At 46.3% G+C, this 23,307-nt stretch overlaps 1 protein-coding gene across 1 annotated transcript; it reads right to left on the bottom strand.

Moving 5' to 3' along the window:
* Positions 1-650: 650 nt before the first annotated feature.
* Positions 651-6,830, bottom strand: LOC113225206 (carbohydrate-binding protein AQN-1). Its single transcript, XM_026456540.2, has 4 exons — positions 6,753-6,830; positions 4,031-4,060; positions 2,789-2,924; positions 651-852 (listed from the first exon to the last, which is right to left on the bottom strand). The coding sequence occupies exons 1-4, from the start codon at positions 6,796-6,798 to the stop codon at positions 651-653; spliced, it is 414 nt and encodes a 137-aa protein (XP_026312325.1). The 5' UTR covers positions 6,799-6,830.
* Positions 6,831-23,307: the final 16,477 nt, after the last annotated feature.

Below are 23,307 nucleotides of genomic sequence, written 5' to 3' on the forward strand. Positions count from 1 at the left end.
TTTGAGCTATAATTGGAGAGGTTTTATTTGTTAATCTCTACATTTCACAGAAAAACCTTAGCTGGGTATATTCGTAGATATACAAATGTCTGTTCAAAATGTTATGTGACAGCTGAAAACAACATAGGTAACTGAAGGGTGGTGATCACACAAACAAGGTGGGCTTTTTGTTTTACTCTATGCAGAGGTTTGTAAGGGACCCAGTCCCATATGTAGTCTAATGTGTTTTTGACCAATAGAATATGTATATTATATATTCCTTATAGTATATAGTTCATATACTACTCACTTTGCATAAACACACTAGAAAATGCCACAGGGCTTATAATAAGATCAGTAGAGAGAAAGATGGCTTCTCAGAGATACACGCTTCTATATCAAGAAGATAGGAACGATAAAGAAAGTTATCACATATGATCTTCTAACCCCAAAGATGTGGTTGTACAGAAATGCTGGGACAGAATCTATATCTTTTTCTGGAAGGGTCACAGGGTCACACTCCCTCTCCCTTACCCCAATGCTGGTCCAGGAGAACTGTGACTCAATCTTATTTCTGCAGTCCCAGGTATAGCCTCTGCCCAACATATGCAGAGCCAGGCTCAGGCTGAGCAGGGGAGCATCAGCAGGTGCCTCTTCCCCTCACCTACCTATTAATGTGTTGACCAAGCATCAACAAAGTAATATATTTCAAAGAAAGTGGGTGGATGACTGGGTTCTCTGGAGTACTTGATGGTGATGATGTTGGAAGAAGAGTGATAGAATGTACTGAAGGCTTCACAAATCCTGCCCAAGGACTCAGACCCTGGAGGTCCATCCAGCACTTCCACATACTCTTTGCCACATGCAAATCCTCTGGGTCAGAAGAAAAGGCAACCATCAGCATTTGAACTTGTCCTCCAGCCAGGCTGCCACCTCCCTCCACCAATGAATCCTCACTAGATCCCAACAGCTTTGCTCATGAGAAGTGCAAGGGCAGATGAGAACGAAAGAAGGAAAGTTTGTCAGTTCTTCAACAACGCAAGCAGGGGCCCGAGCACCCCCTCCATCTTCCCAGAAACCTTCCCCTCCACCAGGGCAGCAGGTAGCTTCCCAGTCTCATGGTTTCCATGTCTTCTAGGAAGCCCAGCCCATGGCCCTAGGATTCCAACCAGGAATTTTAGTCAAAACATCAGCTGTGTTTCAAGTTCCCCAAACAGAGAATGCAGCCAGCAGAGTGGTATGTTTCCTTAAGCCACAACCTCTGTGTCAGGACAAAAATGAGTGTATGGACACCACTCCCTGGTTCCTGCATTCCTCTCCCCTGGCAGATGGGACAGGAAGAGGTGAAGCCTGACCCCCCACTAGCATAAGTTTGGCCTTGCTTACCCACGGCAGAGGAGAGAGGGGTCTCCATCTCCATCCTGGGAGAGACAAGCTGCACATGGGAGCTCTCAGTCCTGGGAGAACTCCCTACTTCCCTCTCCTCCCTGTGCTTTTCCAGTTCTAATCTCCATCCCTCATCCTCAGCCCCCAGCAGGTCTCAGTTCACAAGAGACGGGCTGGAGCCTTTCTGGGGTATAACAAGGCACCAAGGGGACGCCCCACCAGGATACACACAGGGCTGACTTTATACTAGTTTTGTTGTTGGCCCAGCCTGAGTTCCTCCTTGGTGCCAAGGACAATCAAATTCAAAATCAACTTTGAAAAGGACAAAGGGACAATGTGGGAAAATGTCCATAGCTGCCCATTCCTCTGGCTCTGGGGAAATTATGACACAGGAAGTACACAACTATTTCATTCCAGGTCCCCCCTCAACCTCCTTCTCTCCTTGTTTCCCCATCTGAGTCTTTTTGGCCACACGTCCTTTTTTGAATCCCTGGGCCTCAAGTTGGGCAGACAGTTTAAACCCTGTATTTGAGGCAGCTGTCTTGAAGTGTCCTTGATCCCATAGAACTGCATAACATAGTGGGATTCTGAGCCCATAGGCTGTCTGGAGGGGACAGGACCTCTGGGTCATACAGTTCCACCATCTGTCTCATCCACCATTGTGGGCTATGTTTGGCTTGGTCTGGAATTGATGGAAATGTGGTTTCCATGCTGAAATCAGTGAACAGTGCCCTGGGATAGCAATGCTGTAACTTAGGCTACATTGGAAATGCCTTCTGTTACTTTATCACGTCATTCATTCATTCATTCATTTAAGAAAAATACCTGCAATCCAAAGACAGACTCCTAGTAGACACAAATGAAGTCATAGGCAAGAGTAATATTACACTAGTGTAGAGCATTCCAGGGGTATTATGTAAACTCCTGTGAGAAAAAGATCTCTCCTCCTCTGCAGAGAGTCAGGAAAGTGGTTTTATTGTTATGGAGGTTGTTGGCCTTGAGCTAACTCATGAAATACAACATGAAAACCCTTTGCAGAGGGCAGATGAGTCTGGCAGGGATTGAAGGATGCATTCCAGACAGAGGGCAAGTATGACCAAATGCAAGGAACTGCTGGACTTTGGTGTGTCCAGGAAACTCAGTGTAATGGCTCAGCCCATAGCAGGGTCCAGAGAGAAGTGATCAGAAGTGAGCAGAGAAGAGAAGCCAATTGTGAAGAATGAGAAAGGCACAACAAGAAGATAAACTTTATTAGGAAAATAACGAGTCAGTGTAAAGCTTTCAACAGGAAGTGAAAATGCAGTCAAATTGTGTGTCAAATGGCTGTCGTGGATGGGTGGAGGGTGAACCATAAGAAGTCAAGATGGGATCCTTCCTAGAAATAACAATATCATCAAAGAAAACTCATAACCCCAGTACTCACTTGAGTTTTGGAATGGCCACCATGACTGTGTCCCCGGGGTTCAACTCGATGATCCAGACACATTCAGTTTTCGGCCCAACGTAGTTGAAGATCCTGCCGTATTCATCCGTATAGTGGCCCCCACAGTCACTGGGTGCTACAAGAGGAGAAACAGGGCCCAGGTGCTGCCAGGATGCTCTAGGCCTGAGATTGGCTTGGTCATTCTGGGGGCCCCTGTCATTACTGGTTCTCCCAACTTCCCATCCTTGGGAAGAAAATTCAACCTTAATGGCCCAGTCTGATGGCTCCACAAACAAGGTAGGCTTTTTGGTTTTAGTCTATTTGGAGTTTATTAGGGGACCTACACTCATTTTAAAGTACAATTTTTTTATGACGAGGGGGAAATAGAGGAACTTAACTCCACTTACTAAAACTTTCTCACCAATCATATTGACCAATTGGTGAACAGAAAATCAGCACAAACACTATCTTTCCATTTCCCTACAGATCTTTTCTTAGGGCAGGCTGGACAAATAACAAATAGACAATGCTCCTGCCCCATTAGTACTCCAATCCCTGAACAAATGAGAATTCATCTCCTTGAGGTTCAATGATGCCTCAGGCTCTGAAAGTGTGACTGAGGATGAAAAGAGCACTTTCCTTGAGTGGTCAAATGTGTTCTGGTTTCTAAAGCACTTAACTTGTGCCCAGCAACTGGTTAAGCACTAGGTGAATCCACTAATCAATCAACAAGCCACCCTGCATCACAAGAAACTGCTCCTCCCTCTAGCCTGCATCCTCATGGAGAAGCTCGAAGGAAGAGGGAAGTACTGCAGCCTAGCGAAGCAGGTTAGAGGGAGGAGCAGTTTTCTGACACCGAGGATGGAGCAGTTCCTCAGATCTCCAGACTGCAGGTGTTTAGAGGAGGCTCCCATACTCCAGGAACACAGGCTCTGTGGAGTGGTAGCTCCTCTCCCTGCCCAGCACGCTGGTCAGACAGGAGGGCGGAAGAGACTTCGGGGGGCTTGGAGGTGTTGGGGAAGTTGGGAGGAGGCTCACGAAGGGGAGCACTGAGAGGGTGGGAGGGGGAATTAGGGATTATGAAGGTTGAATCCAATTATCAGGTACAGAAACACCAAGTCCTTTAGGACAAGAATTGTCCCTGGTACCTGCCCTTCTCATTGATCCATTTGGATTTCAACCCCAAAACAGTGTCTCTGTGTGAGGCAAGGGAAACAGGTTAACAGTCTTGTCTGCATTTACCTGTGGCAAATGGAGCTGTAACAGTTGTGGCTGAAAGACAAAACAAAACAAAAAAAAAAAACAAAATGAAAATCTGAACTTACCAATGGGTGAAAGCAGAAGAAAGGAAAATGACTATACTGTGAAGAGGAGCTTGAGTGCAAAGGGACAGAGCTGAGCAGGAAGAAGAGATGGCATCACTGTCCCCATTTCTGGGAACAGCCCTAGGTCACCCAGAGAGAAGGATGGAAGGAAGGAATGGCTCTCAGCATTCACAAATTCACAAACCAGCTCACTCAAAGCATTCTCGTTTTTCCCATTCCACTCAATTAAAGTTCAATTGTCTCATTCTGGAGCCATGGTCAGAAATGACTGCTCTAATAGAGTGGTCAGCTTGTCTTAAATTACCTGAGACATTCCTGATTTTTTAGCTAAAGGTCTCACGTCCCACTTTCCTGGGAAAAAATAAAAGTCAGCTACCTTAACTGTGATATAAACACTTCTTCTTTTAAATTCTGTAACAAAACCAGTGATTAATTTGATTTTGAAATAAATCTGTTGACTAAAATTTTTAAGTGAGTAGAAGTAAGCCATGTTTATTTATGGAAATTTCACTATTCAGGGACCAGAGCTAAATACCTGGATCCAAGCCAGCCCTGCATGCAATCTCATACATCCCACAGTGTGCATGACACTGGGCTCACTGACAGGCTATGATCTAGCAGACAGGTGCGTGGGTTCAGAATCAGAAGGCCCTGGTTAATTGTCCCTAGCAGCCTAGAGCTGAATGGCTTTGGACAAAGTTTTTACTCTCCCTAAGCCTCAGTCATTCATCTATACAATGGGCATCTTGATTTTAACTACCTTATAGGATGAAGCTGGGTGTATGACCCCATGGCCCAATACCCAGCACAGGATAGTCTGAGACACACCTGATCTGTCACTCTAATGCTTTCAAGACAGTTGCTTCATTTTCCAAATGACATGATGTTTATTTACTGAGTAAATTAGCCATCCTCATAATGCTACAGAACCCATTCTGACAAGAAAGTCAACCAGGACATCTTAGCTGTCCTTCCTGGGCCTGAGACTATATCGGTCCTTTGTGGGTGCAAAGAAGAGTCTCCCCACAGTTGGGGCCTCTGCCAAGTTGGTTCTGGAAGAAATAAATCATGATTCCCCAGAAAGCAAACCTCAAGTGCAAATCCTGAACATGCCTGTCATATTGAGTGACATTTCTGTACTGTCACCACATCTACCTTAAATTCTTTTCATCTAGATTCTTAGGCAAAGGCCTTGAGGCATGGGGAAGAAGCCACCCCTTAACAATAACCAACTACACAATCTCTCAGGTTGTGAGGCTAATGGTCACTCCAGGGAGTTTTAGTAATGAACTTTTCTAAATTGACTTGAATGGAATCGTTTGCTTCACTAACTCCTAACAACAGCCCTGTTGAGGCACCCCAATTCTACAGCTGAGGTTAGGAGAGGTTGGGTGACTTGGCCAAGCCTACGCAGCACTCATTAGCTTCTGCGTTTAAGCTCAGCGCCTCTGCCTCTTTTTCTTCAAGTTGTCTTTGTGTCTCCTGACTTCACCAAGGACGAGGAAACCAAATGTCAAGCATATTAAATTTTTCCACCAAGCTCTCAGGGTTCCTATGACCACTGGCCCTAAGCCCTCACTGTAGCTCCAATTTAAACAGAAGCTGTAAGCGGGTATCTGAGTTGGGAATGTAGATGGGCATCTGAAGCTTTAGCCAGAGCTGGCCACGCAGAGCTGGGGCCTACAGCGAGGCTGAAATCCTGGCAGGGGAGGAGAGCACCCGGTGACGGGGCCACCCCTGACGACAGTGTGCAGTTGGCAAAGCGGAGCAGCGCAGGAGAAATGGGAAGGTTGGAAAGGACTGGGCGAGGGCAAGAGAGGAGAAAGAAGTGAGGAGAGTAGGAAACGAGGAGGTCAGGAAAGAAAGGGGAGAGGAAGAGGAGGACACAAAGAAAGAAGGTGGGGAGAATGAGGGAAACAGAGAGTCAGTGGAAGAGAGCCATAGAGACAAAGAGCTCTCCCCGAGGAAATCTATGCCCTCTTCCTTTCCTGCCTGCATTCAAAATCAGTTGGCCAATCCTCATGCATTTGACACAATTCCCAGGGCTCAGCCCTCTAGAGGGCAAGTGACTCCCCCTCTTCCAGGCATTCCCAGCCAGCAGTGGGAGCTGCTGGTTATTGCTCCTCCTGAAGTTGCTGCAGCAGCCGTGTGACAACTCACTAGGCCGATGCAGAGCTCCCTCCTGCTATGAGCTCCCCCGAGGGCCACAGTTACCCCCCCTCGGAAGTCCCCAGACACATTCCATGCAGGGCACCCTCACCAAGACATTGCCTGCCATCAGACCACCTGGAAAGCCTCCAAAGCAAGACCATGTCTGATTCTTTCAGATGCTTCTGGGTGAGGTCTGCAGAACCAGCATACATTGATTAAGGCAGGAAGGAGGGTCACAGAGCACACCAAAACAAGGAGCTCAGGAACCCAGAAATGTTTAAAAATCACGATAGCATCAGCACAATGACATAGATATTTTCCTATTTGTCTCTTCCTCCACCAGCACTAAGTGAAACATTTTGTATGGAAGAGAGTATCTTTCAGCTAATCAGCCATGAGCTTCTTCCTTGGCAATAAGCAAATTTAAAAATCTCTGCAGTTGAAAACAGTGCGAGGTCCAGGAGAAAGGGCCTGGGGCCATGCGTTACCTATACTGCACAGCAGCAGCCAAGCGAAGGCTCTGGACAGCCTCATCCTCAGCAGGGCCTGGCACCAACCTCAGGAGTGAGCTCAGCTCTGCTGGCTTGGGGTTATGGAGAAACACCCATGAAATCTGATCTTCTCCCTCCCATCTGGAGCCAAGATTGGCCAAGCTGTAGGAGCTGAGGGTGCTGCAGGATCACCTGGGTGGTCTAGAGAGGGAGAGGTGAGGTGTGGCTAGATGCTAATCAACACTGATCTTTCTCAGCTGGGTTCCAGGTCACCTAGACAGCGATATAATGGCCAGGTGCTCCTTCTCCTTTCCCAGCTAGGCAGACTCAGGGGAAGTATCACAGGCTGGCCTCAATCCGTGATCTCCTACTGGGGCAGCCCTCTTTCTTCGGGTTAACTTGTAGCATTTGCAGCTGTATTACATTGCAGAAGCCTCACAACACTCCAGAGGTGAGGCAGGCCAGGAGTCCTTGGAAAACTGAAGATTAGAGACCTAGAGAGAACCAGGAGACTTTCCCAAAGTCACAGGGCATTAGGGGCAGAACCAGGGTGAGGTCCTGAACTCCTGACTGCCCATCTCTCCCAGAGCCCTCTCTGTGTCACTGGAGAGCAAAGGCATGAAATCAGGCCCTTGAGCAGATCAAGGTGTGAGTGGGTCACGGTGGGGCCACTGCAGGGGCAGGCCCACCCATATGGGAATGTCCAGGTGGATGGCATGAGTACCTGTGTCTGCCTGTATTGCACATGTGTCATGTCAGGATCCACATGGCTCAGTCCCAGGGCAGGGTCATGGTTAAAAGAGGCTTCTGTGGAGAACAGGCTGGAAATTTCTTAGAAGCTTACACAGAGTTTCCTTATGGTCTAGAAATTCCACTAGCTATATAAAGAGAATTAACAGCATATGTCTAGGTATAAATTTGTATATGAATGTTCATAGTAGCATTGCTTACATTAGCTAAAGAGGGGAAACAATCTAATATCAATGGATGAACAGATGAAGAAAACTTGGTGTAGCCATAATGGGGAATTAATTAATCCATATGAAGGAATGGGAGCCAATTTGCCAACCAAAGACTGACCAATTTATACAACAACCAGGACTTCATGAGGACCCATTTTCCTAAACTCTAACCAACTCCTGATTTTGTCATATCTTTTAATATGTCTTATAATCAAATATGATGGAAATAATATCTAATGTTATAAAATGCATTTCCCCAAAGTCCAATGGGGCTGGCATCCTTTCAATGCCTCCACTCCCACAGCAGCTCTTTCGGAAATGCCTGTTCATATCTTCAGGACAATCTTGTATTGCATCACTCGTCTTCTTATGGATCATAGAAGCCACCCTTGGCCTTTCCTTCCCACAACTTTATTTGCACAGGCCCTAATGAGTTCACAGTGTGAAGGAGCTTTCCAACTCAAGTAGAACAGACTGACACTGCAGGGATGGGAGCCCAGTTGTTTCTCCCTACTCAGAAGTCGCTGAAAATGGCTGTTTTAATGTTAAGTCCCCATGTATTACTAAAGTGAGCTGCAATACTTCCTCACAATTCACCTTCCTCCTCTTACTCCAGATACCCTGTCCCATTACCCCTCATTCACCCTACTCCTGGCCCTGGGCTGGGAAGAGGTCAAAGCTCCCCACCATTGGATGTGAATGCCCAGATGGAGCAAACGCTGGAGCCCATGGAGAGGATGCATCCTTCCTCTTCTACCCCAGCCCAAGGATCCTGCCATGGGCTCCAATGTGTCAGGATAGCTATGTGTCTTCCAGCAGCGTCCCCACATGGCTGTGGCTGCCTGAGGGAACAAAGACCTAGTATCTTTTCTAGAGGACCCTGGAAACCAAAGTCTTGGGTACCGCAAGTCACGACGTCCACTTGGAGGAAAGATTTGGGTTAGCACCAGCTTCTGAGGATTTGCGTCCCTCAGATTTTTATCCTCCCAGGTCGTCCCTTGCTCCTATGTAGCCATAAGTGGATTTGTTTATTTCCCTTTGTATGTTCTTCTCTCATAGCCTGCTGCACTCAGACCTGTCCTCTGCTTCTCCAGGAGAGGTTAGTAATTCTCTGCACCTTGTTCAAAGACCCCTGTGACTGACTGCCATCCACAGTGTCAGAACTGTCCAACTGGTCTCCTCTGTTCCAGGTCTGCCATTATCTGCCTCTTCATCACCCTTACTTTTACTTTACCAGGAAGAGTTTTAGGGTCTGATGGGCATTTTGTGTGTTGTCTCCCTAGCATGATTTTCCAGTTGGAAACAAAAAAAACCCAACTTTTTTCCAAGTTATCTATTTTCACCCAGCATACCCAATGTGTCTTGGGAGCAACTGACCCCAAGCCCAGCTCCAAAAGTTGGCCTGAGTAGAGTAGGAAGGTGGCATGGATGGTGACAAGAAGGCTCACCCTCTGTATCAGTAATGGATGCAGACTCGAATATGTGACACAAATTGGTCCAATGGCGTCAAAGGAAGGTGTGACTCAGAGGGAGGAGGACATGTCTGCTCCCCACTTGCTGCCAGGATGAGGATGAAGCCAACTGGCAGAGCTGCAGAGCAAAGCAATGGTGGGAAGGCCACGCCAGAGCTGCTGGTGACATCAGTCCCAAAGCCTCTGCATTGTCCAGACACAGGCGTCAATCTCTGTCCTTGTTGTTTAAGCCAATTGGAGATGGGGTTTCTGTGCATGTAGCTGAAAACATCCTAAGCTCTACAAGGCCCCTTGAACACCAGAAATTAAAGTGCTTGCTCTTTAGAGAGTCTTAGAAGAATGAGAACCATCCATCACCTGCTAAAGTCCCCCAGACTGAGCAGACCTGCCACGGCACCTCATTTTGGAGATTCCAAACAGCTCGGGCGGGTGGTGCCACAGAAACCTCCAAGGTCCCTTTGACAAAATGCTGACTATGTCAACTTCTCAGAGGCCCTGAGGCTCATGTGCATGTGTGTGCTTCTGTTTACTGCCTCACCAAAATCCAGACACCAGCCACAGCCATCAGAAAATACAGCCATCTAAATTACAAGAATAAGCAGAGGGAAATATGCAAAACATTATGCTTGGGAAACACTCATCCTGAAGAGCTACGTAAAATGGTAGTTACTGAGTAAAGTAACCATAATCTATTGACTGGGCTTCTGAAAATCAAATCATGGAAAGCCAGGCTATGGCTAACCTCCAAGCCCTTATGCCGGTAACTACAGCAAAAATTCCATCTTCATTTGGCAGTATTTTTTCCTATGCTTTTTTGTTATCTGTCTATCTTCTGTGAAAGAAAAATAAAAACTCCAAACTCCAATTTACTATGTCAAAAGGAAAAATGAAACTAAGCTGAAAGCTGAGGCATGCAAGAAGCTGCCTTTCCTTTTGTTCCTAAGCAGAGAGCTACAGATAAAAGGTTAAATATCTACGCAGGTAGTTACTCTATGTTCACCTTATCTTACGTAAAATGCTTATTTACTGAGTGTGAGAAAAACTCATGATTGACTATCTCCTATCTTCTCCTTTTCTTAAGACTTTAAAAATGTTTTGAAAGTAATTGAGTTAAGATTATTGATTGAGAAGGAAACAAAATCAATACAATGAAATGTAGGAACAGAGATGCAAGAGAAGCTGCTTAATCCTACACCTTCCAGCCCGAGCGGCACAGCATAGACATGTGGATGACCCTCTTTCCCTTCCAGCCATATTTTCCCCTTTAAGTACTGAAGCCTACAAAATCATCTTGGGACCACAAGCTTTTTCTGTGATTGTGTGTGTGTGCGCGTGCGTGTATGTGTTTGTTTTTTCAATTTCTGGTCATGTCCTTAACCTTGGCAAAATAAACTTTTAAATCAGTTGAGACCTGTCTCAGATACCTTTTGGTTTACAAATTGGTGACCAACTAAAGAGCCTCTGAGTGGAGGTGCCCCTAACCTTTGATGAATCTCCTGTGGGTGCTTGGTAGTGGCTTGGGCTATCTTTATTTCTCAAACAAATGGGACAATTTGCTGAGTCTTGGGAGCTTCCCCACTCCAGAGAATCCCTGATCTCCCCCAAAACTGGGTGAGATCTAAGGTTTATTTTGCCGTACAACTCCTTTTCTGGAGTTTTACTCGCTTCCAACAAGGAAGGTAAGTTTGTTTTCCTGCTTTCGATGACATTGGAAATAGGAAAGTAAGTCCTTCCTGGAATTTCCACTTACTTGCAACAAGGAAGTTGAGTCTGAGGTTTTTTTCCTGCTTCTAAGATGGTAGAGAACAATCTTCAGCCTGGGACCCATTCCTAGGTAAGTAGCTGAGTTGGGATACTGTGTTGAAAGTTCTCCTTACTGACTAAAAGTTAAGACTGATAACCAGCTGGTCTTAATTTCTCCTTACCATTAGAGCATTCAGTGGGGCAGGTGGTGACACAGAAACCTTCAAGGTCCCTTTGACTAAATGCTGACTACGTCAACTTCTCAGAGGCCATGAGGAACACGTACATATTGGCTCCTTCAGTTTACTGCTTCACCAAAATCTCCAAATAGCCATCCTCAGTCATCCAAAAAATACAGCTATATGAATAAGAGGAATAATCATATCGTTTGGGTTTTTTTTTTTTTTTTTTTGGTCTTTCTCCCATTGGATTTGACCAACTGTACTGGGCTTGGTCAAATCTGGATAATAATTCCAAATTACGGAGAATGAGGCCTCTGAATTGGCTAAAATCCCCCACAGCTGCAAAAAGAAAAACAAAAAAACAGGCTCTTGGTTTCTCTGTTCACTTCCTTTCTTAAAAATTGTTGTTTCACTTGCTTTTCTTCCATCCTGTTGCCATCTTCAGTACCAAGTGAAAGAAAGACCTAGAAAAGGCTTCTAATAATTGGGATCCCTTAAAGAGCTCAGGATAAAGGCACCAGTCACTCCTTTTAGGGTTGTTCTTTCTTTGTGGAGTTTCAACAGTCGTGGGCAGATTCTTCTCATGTCTAAAGCTCTTCTGTCTTGTATTGCATTACCTGGTTTCTTTGGCTTTGAGGGGTACCAGAGATTACCTCGTACTGTGAGAGGATCTGACTTTTGTGTATGTAATGGTGGACGACAGCTACAATTTTAGGGGTGGCTGAGGACAGTTGACAGGAAATGGTCATTACTACAGGGGGATACTCCTTTCTTCACACATTTGGATAAGAACTTTGTGGTTTAGTCTTTAAAAAATGCATGCTTTCTTGGCCCCATTCCCCAAAGAGCTCTACCCTAAAGCCAGTCATCTAATCAAGCTAAGTTAAAAGACCACCTATCATTAGCCCGGTGTGGTGGCGGGCCCCTGTAGTCCCAGCTACTCAGGAGGCTGAGGCAGGAGAATGGCGTGAACCTGGGAGGCGGAGGTTGTGATGAGCTGAGATCGCGCGATGGCACTCCAGCCTGGGTGACACAGTGAAACTCTGTCTCAAAAAAAAAAAAACAAAAACAAAAACAAACAAACAAGAAAACACCTATCAAATTAAGTCACTTTAATAAAAACATTTTGTAAAGAAAGTTTACATCATTAAAGGAAATCTCTGTTTTGTAAGAGAATCTCTGTCTCTGCATCTGTACCACTAGGAACCTTAACTGGGGGAAGACAATGGCTTAAAGTTTACATAACAGACCTTGACTTCGTTTAGGTCTAAGTCTGTGCCTTTGAGATGTACATTTTCTACCCTGTTTCACCGAAGCCATGTCTTTGGAATTGTACATTTAGAGTTGCTTAGTTAACAATTATTTTGGACATGGAACAGATCATCAGGAGATTAATAATCTAAAGTAGGGAACAGAAAAATTTTGAAAACACACCAAGATCTGCCTCTGTCTGTGTCCATCTATAGAATTATATGTGTCATGTGGAAGTGATATTTCATGACCAAGTTATATGAAAGAGCTCTAATTAATTGTCTTAAAAGTCTAAAGAACTCTAATTAATTGTCTTAAAGAAAAGTCTAAGTGTTTATTGGACTAACAGAAACTAGTTCAGAGGCTTTTCAGTTCACATGATTCTGGTAATCTTTGGTAAGATTAATTTGGTAAATTTAATTTTCTCTGTTGATTTGAAATCTTGAAGTCATGTTATGTTAAATTGAGTATTCCTAGAATTTTCACTGGGAATTAGACTTACTAAGAGTTAGAGAAACAGGAGAATAAGATGTATTTTTGGTGAAACAAAAACATAAGGTTATGGTTTTTGCTTAAGAAAATGTATTTTTTTGTAGTTTAGAGGACCATTCTACTGGTGTTAAGATAAAAACTACTGCTTGCATCCAACCATTTTTTAATAAACTGGTGAGTTTGTGTTGATTTCTCTTGGCTAGAGTTCCAAAGTAAAAGCTATAGGATCTTTGTATGAGTGTGTATGTGTGCTTAGATGTATTTACGTGTGCATACATCTGTTCTATTATGTGTTGTGACCAGAAGGTACTAAATTGGCTTAGAAATAAAGGAGCACTCATAAATTAAGGAAATATGCCCAAATGTGTGAGATGGCCCCATGCACTGGAGCGCTTTCAGCACTTTCTTGAAGAAAACTACAAAACAAAATAGAGGACCAGTGACTTAGAAGCCCGCCTGAGCAGAGGACACCAGCCCCTCACCCATGGCCACAGTTATGGGAGAGCAAGTTGCTGTGGGGGCAGCTCCACAGGGCAGCCCTGTGCTGAGCAGAGTGTGTCCTCCAGGATGATAGGCCTGCAGCCCTGGCCAGACCAGGCACTTTCCAGGGCCAGCACTTCAGCCTAATCTTGCACTCCTCATCTTCACGTAGCCCCCAGTGCATCTCCTGCTCCCAGGAGGGAGCCCAGAGGCTCTGTAGGATAGGAAGATAAGAGGGGCACATCCCAGAACAGCAGAAATACAGGAACCTTCTGTACTAGTTTTCCTATTGGCTGAACCTTGAGCCTCTTGTTGACAGGGACAGTCAGAACCAAAAAAACCTTTGAAAAAGGAAAGGATCAATAGGAAAATGTTCCAAACATCTCACTCCTCTGACCCGTGGAGAAATAGCGACACAAGAAATGCCTGGCTCATTTAGCCGCGTCCTCCCCTCAAGCTCCTTCTCTCTGTTCCCTGATTCACGACCTTCATGAACATACCATTATTTTCTGCCTTATGAAAACAAAGTTTGTGTAGAGGGTTGTAGCACTGCTTGTGTAAGAGCTGTTTTCAGGTGTCCTTCATTCTAGAAAGCCCCGAGTAACTTAGTGGGGGTCCTGACACCACCCCATGTCCGGAGAGGGAGGAGCCCTTAGTCTCTCGGATTTCATCACCTGTCTCATCCACCACTGTGGCCTGTGCTTGGCTTTGTCTGGAGTTGATGGAAATGTGACTCCCACGTTAAAATCCACGATGATGGCCCTGGGATAGCAGGGCAGGAACTTATTGCTGTGTTGCTAATGCCTTCTGTGATCTTATCATACTAGTCACAAATTCATTCATGTAGGAAATATGGCTTGAACCCAAAGTTAGAGTTTCCATAGTGGCAGACAAAAATAAAAATGCAAATAACATTTTATGCTAAAATCCACTATAGATTTTCATGGAGTGACTGATGGGGCAAAAGGAGAGAGAGACGCAGTCACCTGAGGAGTTAAAAAAAAAAATGGCATGGAAGAGGTAGCCTTCAAGATGCACCAGGAAACACTAATAGAGGCCTCGGAGGAGGGCAGCTGAGTCAGATGGGGAAGAAAGATGTGCTCCAGGCAGAGGGGATGGCGTGAGCAAAAACATGACTCTGCCAAACTTTGGTGTTTCCAGAAGTCTCCATGCTTCATGCCCAGCACAGAGAGAGGCTTCCAGAGGGGCAGAAAAATGAGAATGGAGAACAGGTGTAGAAGTTAGGCTGTGCAGGACTTTAAGAAGCCATGCTAGGATGAGAAGCTTACCTACAAGACAGGAAACAAGTAAGGAGTTATTAACAGGGTCTGAAAGTGGATTCAGGCTTATTTTACAGGCCTGCTACTTTACATGAGTGGAAGATGAAGTGGAAGAGGTCAAAGTCGACTCCATCCTAGAAAACTTACAGCGCATTCAGCAAAGACAACTCACATCCTGAACACTCACTTGGGTGCAGGAAATGCCAGCAAGGCTTGCTCAGTTGGCTTCACTAGGACGGTCCAGATACAAGGAAAGTTATTCCAGAGGGAGTTGATGAACCAGCCCTGAAGCTTCTGTGAAGAGGCCCCCACATTCCCCAGGCTCTAAAACCAGAAGGAAAGGATGTCAGGGCACCTCAAGGCTGCTCCAGGACATGAGGGGCTATGCCATTCCCGGGGCCCATATCCTTGTTCATCCTCCCGACTTCCCAGCCCTTGGGAACAGCACACAGCAAAGATGCCCAGTGTGTGAGGCTCCCACCAACAGCGTGGGCTTTTCTGTTTTACTCAGAGTTGTTAAAGGGACCCATACCCAGATTCGAAGGGCTGTTTCTTATCAGTCAGTAGGAAATAGAAGAAATGTAACATGAATCCCTAAAACATGCTTTATTTTCACCACATTTGGCAGATTTTGGAGCAGAAAACCAAGGTCAACACCTCTTTTGTGTTCCCTGGAGTTCTTTTACTACTGCAGGCCAAAGAGACAGCAAATCATCAGTTCTGCTTCAAGACAGACGGCATTAGTCAGAGTTCTCCAGAGAGAGAGAGAACCAATGTGATAGATGATTGATAAAGAGAGATGATAGATAGATGATAGGTAGATAGATGATAGATAGATAGATAGATAGATAGATAGATAGACAGATAATAGGTAGATAGATAGATAATAGGTAGATAGATGATAGATAGATATAGGCAGATAGATTAGATAGATAGATAGATAGATAGATAGATAGATAGATAGATAGATAGATAGATAGATAATAGGTAGATAGATGATAGATAGGTGATAGGTAGGTGATAGATAGATAGATAGATAGATAGATAGATAGATAGATAGATAGATAGATAATAGATAGGAGGCAATTTATTTATTGGGGGGAATTGGTTCATGCTATTATGGAGGCAGGGAAGTCTCATGAGAGTCTGTCTGCAAGCTGGAGCCCCAGGGATGCCAGTTGTGTGGTGCAGTAAAGTCTGAAGGCCTCACCATGGGAGGTGATGATGGTGTCACTCTCAATCTGAAGATGAAGCCTGAGAACCTATTAGTGCACTGCTGCAAGTCCTAAAGTGCAAAGACCAGAGAACCAGGAGTTCTGATGTCCAGGGCAGGAGACGAAGGATGTCCCAGCACCAGGAGACAGAGAGCACGACTGCATGGTTCCCTGGTGTTTTTGTTCTCTCTGGGCTCCAATGAATTGAATGGTGACCACTCACAGCGATGGTGAATCTTTCCATTCAGTTCACTGATTCACACCCATCTCCTCCAGAAACACCCTCAGAGACACACCCAGAAATACTGCTTTCCCAGTTATCTGGATGCCTTTTAATCCAGTCAAGTTGACGCTTGTAATTAACCGTCACAGAGGTTGAACCATTCAGAAAATAAGAATCCACCTGCTTTAAAAAGTGCATGTGAATGGGCTCCCACCACTCTCAGTAATGAGGGTTCAGTTTCCACACTCTTTAACGAGGACAATTATAGCCATTTCCTTGAGGGTATTCTAGGATCCAGTATGTTCCTATTTTAAAAGGTTTGTTCTGTACCTGGCAAGTCCTCTGTACTTGATAAAAAATAAATTAATAAGCTGCCTGAATCACTGGGAAACTGCTCCCGCCTCCAACCCGCATCCTCTGTGCTGAGGTTCTTCCCTCTTCCTTCACAGCTCTCACTTTTGACTCTGAAGATGGAGCAGTCCGTCCGCTCTCCAGACTCTGGGCACTTAGAGGAGGCTCCTGTCCCCCTGAGACACAGGTTCTGTGGAGAGGCAGCTCCTTTCCCTGCCCAGTGAGGCTTCCCAGATGGGAAGGCAGAGGGGACCCTCATGCTGGAAAGGAGTTGACAGAGCTGGGGGGATGTTCCGGGAAGGAGACCCCTGAGAGGTCCAGTCTCATGTCTGAGCCTCTCAAATGCTCCACCCAGCTGTCCTGCCCCAACCCACCCCAGTGCACACATCTCTGGACCAGCAATACCCACAGGGACCATGAGGAAGTGTCTCTCTCTCCTTGTCCTTCAGTTCACTCCACTCAGGTGACTCCACTCCTGGTCATGGCACCTGCCCAGCACGTCCTATTGCAGTCTTCCCAGACCTCCCCATCCTGAAGGCCAGGCCTGAGCTCCACCTCACTGGGAAGCCTGGTGTGATCAGTGCAGTTGGGGCTGACTTCAGGCTTCACAGTGTCTGCAGCTTCCACCCATTGCCCGGTGGAGGTGTTGGGGGCCATTGCTTCTTGTGCTGCCACTTGACTTTGTGTGAGCTAGTTTCAGTCCTCAACTGAATACAAGCCTCTGGGGATACAGACTGGGCATTGGTCCACTCGTGTGTCAACATGAGTTGCTCCAGGCTATAATCGTTATGTCCCGATGCATTTTTTGTACTACCTATACTCAATACTGGGCCACTGGAAGGTGGTCTCACCTTTTTTTCTGGCAGTCACAGAAACATCTGTATATGCAATATGTCACTCTGCTGGCTTCCACAGAGAAGGGGAGAATCAGCACATTCCCCCCTTCCCCACCTACCTTCTGAGTCACTATGGTAATATGCATCGAAGAATGTGGATGGTTGGCTGAAAGTTCTGTTACGTATGATGGTCATAATATTGGAAGAGGATTGGTAGGTCAGGGACACGTCTTTACACATTTTGCTCAGGGATCTGGACCGCAGAGATCGATCCAAGACTTCTACCTGTTCGCTCCCACAGGTGAGGCTGTGGGGCAGAGAACTGACAGGTGTTAGCATTTGGAATCACCCTCCCTCCAGCAGGCAGCCTCCTCCCCAGCGACTGGCACCAGCTTTCATCAGCTCCACTTCTCAGAAGTGCAAGGCCTGGGGCGAGCAAGGAATGGAAAGTCTAACAGTTCTTCTGTACACAGATTAGTCTCTTTCCATAACCCCTGAATAAAATAAATATTTTGTTCACCAGGGCTGCAAGCATCTTCCAAGTCCCCTTGGGAGCCCTGCCTGTGGATGGGAATACCACTCAGGAATTTTAATTCCAGGCACCAGCTGTGTTTCAGGCCCCACAAGCTACAAAATCTGCATCTCAGGGACATGCATTTCAGTCACAGCCTCTGTGTCAGGATGAGATGCTCCAGACATGAGTGTGTGGATGCCACTCTGTGATTCCTGCTTCTCCTTCCCTTGGTGAATAGAAGGGCAACAAGGGTCCCCAGCCCAAGCTTGGCTTCCTTGACTCAAGGCAGGGAAGGGCCTCCATTTCTTACCTACAGTGAGATATTGTGGACATGGATTGTCACTCTCCTGAGAGGTCTCCCCACTCCTCTCACCCCCTTCACTCTTCAGACCTGACCTCTCATCCTCAATTAGCCCCCAGCAAGCTTTATGTGCATGGGAGAGTTACAGCTTATCTGAAGTATGAGAAGACCGTTAAGAGATATCCCGTTAGGAAACACACAGGGTTGACTTTATACTAGTTTTGTTCTTGGCCCAGCCTGAGTTCTTCCTTGATGCCAAGGACAGTGAGATCTAAAACCAATCTTTGAAAAGGGCAAAGGAACAATACAGGAAAATGTGAAGAGCTGCCAATCCTTCTGAGCCCAGAAAAATGGTGGCACAGGGAATTCCCAACTCCTTTATCCCAGGTCCTTCTCCAACCTCCTTCTCTCCTTGTTTCCACATCTTGGTCTCCTGGGCTGCACATCCTTTTTCAGAAACACTGGAGCCCATGTTGGGCAAATGGTCTAAGTTCTATATCTGAGGCAGCCATCTGAAAGATGTCCTTCATCATACAGAGCACCTGCATAACCTGGAGGTCCAAGCCCAAAAGCCAGTATGGAGGGGAAGGGGGACCTTAGTCACACAGATTCCATCATCTTTCTCATCCACATCCCGGGTTGTGTTTGGCTTGGTCTGGAATTGATGGAAATGTGACTGCCATGCTCAATCAGAACAGACTGTCTTGGGTATAAATGCTACAGGGTTTTCTGCCTTCTGGGATCTTATCACTGCTTTCGTTCATTCAATCATTCATTCATGTATTCATTCATTATCAATTTTGCCTTGAACCCCAAAAGAGAACTTCCGTTGCAGTGGTGTCAAAGGATGAAACAAGTGTCAGTGTACATTGAAAAGACACCCCGGCCTTTTCTGAAGGTATCTAGTAGGGTGCAAAAGAGAGAGCTCTGCCCATCTGGAAAGGAGTCATGCAGACACTTTGGAAGAGCTGGGCCTCCAGCTGAATCATGAAATCCTCGTGGAGGACCCTAAGGAGAGGGCAGATGAGTCTGACAGAGGTAGAAGGAGGCATTCTCATCAGAGTCCAGTGTGAGCAACGGCAAGGAGCTGCTTCACAGATGGTGCCAGGAACCCCAGTGTGGAGGGGGCCGAAGGCAGGAGTGGGTGGAGACAAGGAGAGGTCCAGGAGCCATAATGGGAAGTATTTTGCAATACAGGCTAAGGAGAGAGAACCTGACCTGGAAGACAGGGAGGTACTAAATGCATTTGCAGCGGGAAAGGAAGGCTCCAATTCTATTTAGAGGCCTCTGGGTTGAGTAGGGGTAAACTGGCAAGATGACAGGTGGATTTCATCCCAGAAAACTGTACCACCAACAAAGAAAATCACATCCTGAGCACTCACTTGAGGAGAGGAAATGACAGATGGATTTTCTTTTGGCTTCACCCGGATGACCCAGACACATTTCGTTTTGCTCCTGACTGAGTTGAAAACCTTCCCAGTGAATACGTCAGGACACCCCCCACATCGAGGACACCCCCACACCGAGGACAGCCCCACACTGAGGATGCACCCATACTGAGGATGCCCCACCCTTAGGACACCCCCACCCTTAGGACACCCCCACACTGAGGACACCCCCACACTGAGGACACCCTGACACCGAGGATGCCCCCACACCGAGGACACCCCCACACTGAGGATGCCCCCACACTGAGGACACCCCCACACTGAGCGGGTCCTACAACCACAGAATCAGGAACCAGCACGGCTCCAGGGCATCTCCTGAGCTGAGGGACTTTGCTATTTCTGGGGCAAATGGTTGTTGATACTCACCACTTTCAGGAGTTCTCAGAAAAATTGCTGATCAGGCCAAGTGCGGTGGCTCACACATGTAATCCCAGAACTTTGGGAGGCCGAGGTGGGCACATCACTTGAGATCAGAAGTTTGAGACCAGTCTAGCCAACAGGGTGAAATCCCGTCTGTACTAAAAAATACAAACATTAGCTGGGTGTGGTTTTGCACACCTGTAATCCCATCTACTCAAGAGGCTGAGGCACAAGAATCACTTGAACTCAGGAGGAGGTTGTAGTGAGCCAAGATAGCGCCACTGCCCTCCAGCCTGGGTGACAGAGCCAGACTCGGTCTCAAAGAAACAAAAACAAAACAAAACAAAACAAAAACAAAAAAGAAAAAAGAAAATTGGTGACCAGATAGCCATTCCCCCAAAACTAATGTGGCTTCTGTTTCATACACTCAGAGATTTTGAGTTCGCACACCCATTTGTAGTATAATTTCTTTTAGATCACTGGGAAATAGAGGAAATTTAGCACCCCTCACCAAATATTCCTTATCCTCTACCCCACTGCCACAATGGAAAACAGAAAGTCAGCACGAATACCTCCTTTCTACCTCTCCGACTGTCCTTTCCACCTCTCCGACTGTCCTTTCCTAAGGAGGCCAGAAAAAATAGCAAATAGGCAGTGTTCCTGCCCCCAGAGAGGCCTAACCCCTCATATATGAGAATCCATGTCACTGTAAGACCCAAGGGTGCGGTTCCAGAACACTGTTCAGTGAGATGAAAGTAGCACCTAGCATAAGGGGGCAAACGTGTTCGGATGTGTAAAGTGCCCAGCAGGTACCCAGCAACTGCCTAAGCACTCAGTAAATAAATCCATCCATCAACAAGCTGCCTGCAGCAGGAGGAAACCTCTCCTCTCTTCCCTCTGACCCACACTCTCCCCGCTGCAGTTCCGACTTCCTTCAAGGCTTTCATCTCTGATTCCGAGGATACAGCAGCCCCTCAGCTCTCCAGAACTCCAGGTGTTTAGAAGAGGCTCCCATTCTCCTGGAACACAGCTGGGCGGGGAGGCGGCTCCTTTCTCTGCACAGTGAGGCTGCAGAGAAGGCAGGAGAAGAGAGGGGGCTCCATGGGGCTTGAAGGAGTTGGGGGGCACACAGAGGAAGACCATATGTGGAGACAGAAGTTTCAGGATTGAGCTGAAGTTGTATCAGTGCTAAAGCTGATATTCAGACACATGTACCACATTCTTTTGGCCCAGAAAAAGGCTCAGGTCCCACACTTCCTGTTGAGACATATGGTATCCAACTCAGAAATATATAGTCCTTGTGTGAGGAGAGGGAAAGGGTGAATATATATTGCCCATGTTTACTTCTTGTCATTCTTGGTGAATGGATTATTCCTGAATAACCATGAAAACAGAAAAGCAAAACGAAAAGCCAAAGTTACCAATAAGTCAAGGGAGGAGAATGGAAAATGACCACACTATGAGGAGAAGCTTGAAAGCAAAGGGACAGAGCTGGGCAGGGAGAGGAGGGGACATTGCTGTCCCCATCCCTGGAGCAGCCCTGGGTCACAAGGAAAGAAGGAATGGCCCTCAGCACTCACGGACCAGCCCACTCACTGCTTTCTCCTTGTTTGGTTTGATTCAAAATGCAATGTCCACATTCTGACACCACAGTCTGAAAAACTGTTCTGATCAAGGGGACTGTCGTGTCCTAGTTTTTGATGAGTTTTGTTGCTTTAGCATGGAAGATCACTTGTCCATGAACCTTTCATCCTGGGCAAAACTGGAGAGTTTTTCACACTAAACCCTTTCTAAACATTTCTTGTTGTAAATTTCATAATAAAATCAATAATCAACTTGAATACATTTTTAAGTGAAGGGAAATGACACGTTTATTTATGGAAGGCTCACCATTTCAGAGACTTGTCACGGATTTGGGTGCAGAAGCTCTGGCTGCAGCCGCAGGGCCTCCCTCAGGCAACGTGTTTCTGTGGCCCACACTCATGACAGACATGGTGGCAGGAGCCCAGCCTCTGCATCAGACGGCCCTCATCACAGTCCTAGCTGGCATGAGAGCATGTGCCTCTAGGGAAGCTGTTTTCAACTTATTTACTTTCTCAAACCCTAAAAATTTTGGGAAAAGGAATACTATTCAAAAAGTTCTAATTATGATGAAATTAGACAACCTGTATGAAACTATCAATGTAGTACCTAGAGAATGTTGAGAGCTGAATAAGTGTTTAATGGTCTTCACCATTATTATTTCTTTGTTACCTGTTTCTATCTCCAATTCATAAATGAGAAAATTGTGGTTGACAGACGTGAAAGGTCTGACCTGGAGCAGCATGTCAGTCAGCAGGAGAATGGACACAGGCACCTTGTTATTTTTATTTCTTTGACTTTTTTGGCCAGAGTTTCCCTGGACCCTTTCCAGTCAAAGACATCAGTGTGCTAAGCAGAAGCTAGAACTCAGCTGGTCCCATCGTATTATTCTATTCCAGGGTGCTCTAGGAACATCAAAGACCTGGATCTGCTCACACTAAATCCCAGGGTACCGTGTGCTATGTGCCAGAGCTAGAGGACAATGCCTACCTGCAGCGCCTCTGTATCTGTTAATTTAGAAAAACAGAAAGAGCAAATAAAAGTAGGATTTGCTTTTCTTCTCCACACGTGTCAGTGAGTTTCAGGTGATCCTTCAAGCTCCAAGACAAACATTCAGAAAAACTTAGAGGACATGACAGAGATCCTCGCTTCATGTGAGGTTTACAGGACCTGGATGCTCCTTCCAGCTTCATGGGTGGAGGGAAACTCTGCAAGGGTAGCTCTGGAAGGTCCCTGACCCTGTGTCCTCCTCCCCGACAATCACATTCATGGACTGTGGGCCTCCCCAAAGCCCACCAAGTGTCTTGGAAAAAACCCAGACCCATCTAGAACCATGACCAGGAGCCAAGCCCTCTTCTGTCCCCAGAGAGACCTCACGCATGGTGAAGCAAGAAGCAGCCACTTCAGCAATGTGCCTGAAATGCACTCACATATGCTCAAATGTGCCTAACCCAGGCCCCAGTGTGAGCTTTGCCCTTCCTGAAACACTCAGAATATGGAGGCAGCACCTTTCTCTGTGTTCTCTTTGTTCCTAAATTCACCCCACTCAGGTGACTCCACCTCTGCTTACAGCACCTGCTCAGCACGTCCTACTCTGGTCTCATCAGACCTCCCCATGCTGGAGGCCAGGCCTGAGTTCCTCCTCACTGGGAAGCCTGGCTTGATCAGCACAGCTGGGCAAACCCCAGACCTCACAGGGTCTGCAGCTGCCACCCACTGCCTGGTGGGGTGTCAGGGGCCATTGCTTCTTGTGCTGCTGTTTGACTGTGTGAGCTGGTTTCAGTCCTCAATTGAATACAAGCGTCTTAGGGATGGGGAATATGTGCTGTGTGTTTCAGTAGTGATTCACAGGGCACCAGCTG

The sequence above is a fragment of the Piliocolobus tephrosceles genome, chromosome 9 (assembly GCF_002776525.5).
Source record: "Piliocolobus tephrosceles isolate RC106 chromosome 9, ASM277652v3, whole genome shotgun sequence".
Lineage (NCBI taxonomy): Eukaryota > Metazoa > Chordata > Mammalia > Primates > Cercopithecidae > Piliocolobus > Piliocolobus tephrosceles.